Here is a 6000-nt window from a genome sequence, read left to right as displayed (position 1 = left end):
AGCAAAATGCCAATTGAATATTCAAACTAGCCTAAGCACTCCGCACTAATCGTTTAATATTTCCACTGCACATATATGCTAACCATCAAAGAGTGGAAATTTGTTCGCAAACTTCTGACTTGTATCAACAATGCACCTATGTAATAATGTGGTCATTGTAGGAACATGCCGAATAAAAAGACGTGGAGGTAGCCGATTAGATTTGACCTACATCGAGTCACCTCAGTACCTCACCAATGTGTAATGCTGATGGTCTTAACAAAACTTAACCCATTGAGCGAGATAACATCATTTGTTGACAACGCTGATGAAATAATTGCATCAATCACACGCGTGCACGCACACACAAAAGAAAAAGAAAAACACTTCGATAAAAAGCACTCGTAAATGAGACTTCTCACTTCCAAGTAGTTCCAAGATATTCTGGAATTTAGATGAACAAAACACAACAGTAAAAAAAAGATCCAAGGCCAACAATAAGGATCAGTCTAGCCTACAATATTGTACATCAATATACAAAACAAACAAATAAATAGTACGCCTCAATCTCCTTGGCTTTTATCCCAAAATCGTCAAATGATTATGGCATGCCAGAAACAAGATATTGTTTTGCTTTCAATCATAATACTGATAAGAACCAAGAAAGCAATTGTTTCCAACCTATTCAACCAAAATCCATGGACTCCAAAACTCATGGTGCCTCAGAAATGGGGAGGCCAGACAATAGTTGCATGAATCCCTCCAGCATGAATGCGTGATGGATCAGTTTTGTCCAGCATGAATCCCTCCAGCAGAAATGAAGTTTCCACTTGGCGATTGCCTCAATGTCTCGTAGTTACACTAGTATGTTCCCATTCTCATTGGTGACAAAATTGATACCTAAGGCAAATTGGAATATTGGATATAGTCCTATACAACTACCCTGTTACCCCTATTCACTATTGCATTGATGTGGGCTGTGACAATTTCAACAGTACACAATTAAAGTTCTCTACCAGCAAATAGCTTTCTACTAGAAAGCAGTTTGCTCGCTAGCAAGACTGGAATTTACAGGTAAATCTCAAGTTTGTTGCTTAAAAACCTCAAGAATTGGGATCAAGGTCCACTGTTGCGGAAAGGAAACTCCATCGGGAACAGGTACATACCACTGGTGCGGATAGGCAATGCTGCTCTATAGGACCATATGAGACGCTTGATGTGGAGGGTAGCAATTAGGGGAGGATGTGTAAATGCCATTTGTGCTGTCCCCGCTGACTCCATGGATTTTTGACAGGCCAGTTGCATGTTCAGTAAGGTTGTAGCCCTTCTCAATATTATCAGCTTCAATGGGGAATTCCTCAAGTGTCTACAAAACAAAGCTGTCAAAAACTGCAGGAAATATGAAAGTACAAACAGTTAAGAAACTGTAAATACCCTATGTGCCTGTTTAAGAATTTCAAGCATTTCTTGAATACGCTGCCTTCTGATAAGTACTTCGTCAGTTTCCCTCATCAATTCATTGAGCAGGTTCTCTCTGCACAACATTCATTGTTTGAGAACAATTATAATCAGAACACTTAAAGAGAACTGTCCATAAGAAAAAATACAACCAAATGTTTACTTATGCACCTGTATAGTTTGCGAATTAAAAAGTTGTGCAGATCCCGCTTTGTATGGTTCACCTGACAAAAAACAATGCTGTCAAACAACGGTGTCCTGATTAAACAGTAATTCTGAGTATTAATAGTATACATCTACCATAAAACAAAATCCTCTAAGTACGGTAGCTTCTACATCAGGCAACAAAGCTTTATCTTCCAGACATTTGGTGGAGATTAAAGATCATAACCCTCTAGAATTATTGCATGAGGTAGTTGGAAGTATGTAGTACGAAAGTTTACTGACATCACAACAACTATGTAAGTTAAACTTACCAGAAAGTGCATTACAGCCTTTGGGATTGCATCCTCAATACTTTTTCTCACAATGTCATAGTAGGATTTGATCAATTCTTTCACAATGGCTACCTCTGTTGCATCCTGCTCAGTTTCTGATGGCTTCAAAGTAATGGGTGGCTAGTACAGACATGGAGAACAATCAGATATTGAGGGCGTGTTTAGATCCAAAATCTTTTTGTATTTTATAGCACTTTCGTTTGTATTTGATAAACATTGTCCAATTACGGACTAACTAGGTTTAAAAGATTAGTCTCGCGATTTACAATTAATAAACTATGCAATTAGTTATTTTTTTATGTATACTTAATGCTCCATGCATGTGCCACAAGATTCGATGTGATAGAGAATCTTGTAAAATTTTGGGTTTTTAAGTGCATCTATAAACAGGCCTTGAGTATTAAAACTTGATAAATTCTAATTTCCTATGCTTACTTGTGACAGTAAACTTTTACCTCTTTTAGAGGAATGATTGAGGGTAATTTGCTTGATGAATTCCCACCGACCTGTGAATTACGTATCTGACTACCACCAGTCAGACTTGTTCCTATATTTCCAAAGGAAGACAATAAAATAAAAGTTAAACTCTGAGTCTTGGGCTGCAACACTCAAACTGGTTTACACATTGTAATTTACTGTTGCCCAGACAGAGATCTCAGATTAGGGTAGAAAGCCCAAAGGGCAGCTTGGCCATAGGCCGCTTGGATTGAATTCTAAAACTTACAAGACTTGGTTCTCAAGGTCTGCCACTGCTTATATAGCAGCAGAGTGGTCAGCCACCTACTACAGCATATTCTAGGCATAAAGTAGATACTAAACTTGGCTGCTAAGCCAGCTGAAATTACCTAGACAGTGAATAGTAAATGGCAGGAAAGTAAGATAGAAGTAGCTAAGCTTAACTATCAATCTCCTCCTTATCTCCTGGAACATGGCCTTGCCCAGCGACTTGGTGAATATTCTACAAGCTGATCAGTAGTGGCGATGTGGTTGGCCTTGATGCTCCCGTCCTCCAAGCAGTCCCTGATGAAGCGATACTTGATCCAAATGTGCTTGCTCCTATCATGGGAGAACAGGTTCTTGGCCAGAGCTAGGGCAGAATTGCTGTCCACCTTCAACTCCACCACATCCACCTTCCTGCCAAGCAGCTCCCCGAGCAGCCTGGACAGCCATAGAGCTTGTGTCACCGCAGGTGGAGGTGGCGATGTACTCTGCCTCGCAGCTTGACAATGCCACAACCTTCTGTTTGATCAACTGCCAGCTGACCGAGCATTCACCCAGGAAGAACATGGTTCCACTAGTGCTCTTGCTCGTGTCAGTGTCGCCAGCGAGGTTGTTGTCGCACTAGCCAATGAAGCGCGTTGTGTCAGCTGCCCTCTTGTAGTGTAGTCCAAGGTCACGGCCACGTAGCAGAGAATGCGCTTGATGGCATGTAGGTGCTCCACCATGGGCTGTTCCATGAAGTGGCTCACGTACCCGACAACGAATGCCAGGGTATGCATGAGGTACGAGTGGCTGACAACGAGTCACCAGTAGTGCGTGGAGTCCACCTCCTCCGCCATGCTCTCACGACTGAGCCAAAGCTTCTCTTCCATCGGCGTGTGGGTGGGGTTGCAGCCCACCAGCTCGCTGAGCTCGAGGATCCACTTGGCGAAGTGAGCTTGACGGAGGGTGATGCCACTGGCATCCTGGCGCACCTTGACGCTGAGGTAGAAGCAGAGAAGCCTGAGGTCGCTCATGTTGAACTTCTCCTTCATCTGTGCCTTGAACTTCTTCACCTCTTCCTCAGTGCCGGTGATGATGAGGTCGTCGACGTAGACGCCGACGAGTAGGACAGTGTGCCCGCTGCCCCATCGGCGTGCACGCTCTGGTGGAAGCCCATCACCTTCAGCGTGTCGTCCAACTTCGCGTTCTAGGCGCGTGATGCCTGCCGCAAGCCACAGAGAGCCTTGCACAGACGGTAGACCTTGTCCTCCTTCCTGGCGACGACCAAGCCCCATGGCCGACACATGTACACCTCCTCTTTGAGGTCGCCATTCGGAAACGCGGACTTCACGTCCGTGTGGTGCACCCGTCATCCATCTCAGGCCACCACCACGTGGACCGACTCCATGCGCACCACTTGAGCGAATGCATCGTCGTAGTCGACACCCTCCTACTAGACAAAGCCCCGCGCCACCAGTCGTGCCTTATGCTTGGTCACCGCCCCCTTCTCGTCCTTCCCAAGCCGGGTCGCCTTGCGCCTTGGCATAGTTGGTTGGGCTCGCAAGAGTGAGTCAGATGCAGCTGGGCGAAGAGACACGGTGCCAGCCTCGGAGGAGACTCATCGCCAATGATGTTGGTCACCATGAGGTAGCAGACAGGTTCATCGTCATAGAACGCGTCCAGACGGTCCTCGTCATCCTCCAGGGGCATGGCGAGCTCGATTTGGGGTTGGTCAGTGGGCGGCGGAGCCAGTGGTGTGGCAGTTGTTGCCCCGTGTTCCCGAGCTCCTCCAGAGCTAGTGACGGTGAGCACGGTAGAGCTAGAGTTGCTGATGGCGATGCGGCTTGCGCTCTCCCGGCACCTCTGCTCCAGAAGTGCTACACCAGCCGAAGCAAAGCCTCCATCCTCCTTGGTCCAGTTCCAGCCACGGCTCTCGTCAAAAACGACATCACGCGACACGCACACGTGTTGGGTTGCTGGGTCAAGCATGCAGTATGCCTTGGCGCCGTCAGCATACCTGATGAAGACACTCGGGTGGCTACAGTCACCGACCTTCTTCAGCTGAGTGAGGTCCTTGGCGAAGGCGAGGCAGTCAAACATGCGCAGGTGCCACACCGTCGGCGCCTTGCCGTGCCACGCCTCTTAAGGTGTCTTGCCCAGCAAGCTCTTGGTGGCCGCCTGGTTCATGAAGTGAACCGCGGTCACCACGGCCTCCCCTGCAGAACCGAGCCGTCAAGTTCCTCTGCTTCAGCAACGCACGAGCCATGGCCACCACCGTCTGATTCTGCCTCTCCATGACGTCGTTTTGCTGCAGCAACTACAGGGCGCTGTAGTGGCGCTGGACACCTTCGTCCGCGCAATAGACGGTGAACTCCACGGCGATGAACTCCCACCCGTTGTTAGTGCACAGCACCCGGAGCTTGCACCCGCTCCCTTCTCCGCCACGGCCTGGAGGTGCTTGATTGCGTCCGCAGCAGTGTCCTTAGATGTCAGTAGGGCCACCCACATGTACCGTGTGGCGTCGTCGACCAGCAACAGGTAGTAGCGCCTACCACCAGGAGTCACTAGCGTCACAAGGCCGCAGAGGTCACCATGGACCAGCTCGAGCATCTCCCACGCGTGGTACTAGGCCTCGGCCGGGAACGGGGCTCGGTGATGCTTGGTGAGGACACAAGTGTCGCAGAATTGCCTGACGTGGCTGATCGCCGACAGCCCATGCACCATGTCGTCCTTGGAGAGCTTGTGGAGCACGTCAAAGTGGAGGTGACCGTAGCTCTCATGCCAACGCCATGCTTCATCATCCTTGCATGTGGCAAGGTAGAGCAGCTTGGTCGTGTTGAGGATGATGTAGAGACAGTTAGCGCCGCGTCAGACCTTGATGAGTAGCTGGTGGCGTCGATCCCAAATCCTCAAGACACCCTCTTTGATCTCCATCCAGCTGGCCAAGACACATGATTGAGTTGCGGAGCACCGGGACATAGTAGATGTCGTGAAGACGATGTATCTGATGCCATGGATTTTCACCTTCGACTCGTCGCCAAACCTCATCATGCCTCTGGCCGAGGTGTCTAGGTCGATGAAGACCTCGTGATGGTCGGTCATGTGATGGGTGGCTCCGCTGTCGAGGTACCAATCATCAAGCTTGTCGCCGCCAGAGCTACTGTTGAGGTAGGTATGAGCTCACGGCTCCTCGATGTTGAGGTCAACAACGGACTTAGTGCAGAAGATTGAAGCTGATGGATAAGTCTTTGTACTATGATCTTTGTGGGGCTGTAGCACATGGTCCTTGTGACCCTGCTGCATGGTGGTCTTTGCTGCCCATCTAGGACGACATCTTGGACTAGCTTTAGGACAGCATCTTAAG

General features: G+C 48.4%; 1 protein-coding gene across 2 annotated transcripts in view; it reads right to left on the bottom strand.

The window, feature by feature from the left end:
* LOC8070793 (dynamin-related protein 3A) overlaps positions 354–6000 on the bottom strand; it is a 30464-nt gene continuing 24817 nt past the window's right edge. For both annotated transcript variants that reach the window (XM_021462924.1, XM_021462925.1), the window contains exons 16-20: positions 2390–2481; positions 1914–2054; positions 1609–1661; positions 1414–1513; positions 354–1345 (exon numbers count right to left, since the gene is read on the bottom strand). In XM_021462924.1, the coding sequence (XP_021318599.1) occupies positions 1172–1345; positions 1414–1513; positions 1609–1661; positions 1914–2054; positions 2390–2481 (560 nt within the window). In that variant the 3' untranslated portion in view covers positions 354–1171. The remainder of the gene's footprint in view (positions 1346–1413; positions 1514–1608; positions 1662–1913; positions 2055–2389; positions 2482–6000) is intronic.

The sequence above is a fragment of the Sorghum bicolor genome, chromosome 6 (genome assembly GCF_000003195.3).
Source record: "Sorghum bicolor cultivar BTx623 chromosome 6, Sorghum_bicolor_NCBIv3, whole genome shotgun sequence".
In the NCBI taxonomy this organism is placed as follows: domain Eukaryota; kingdom Viridiplantae; phylum Streptophyta; class Magnoliopsida; order Poales; family Poaceae; genus Sorghum; species Sorghum bicolor.
The sequence above is the reverse complement of the archived record's forward strand: the minus strand, read 5'-3'. Positions and strand labels throughout refer to the sequence as shown.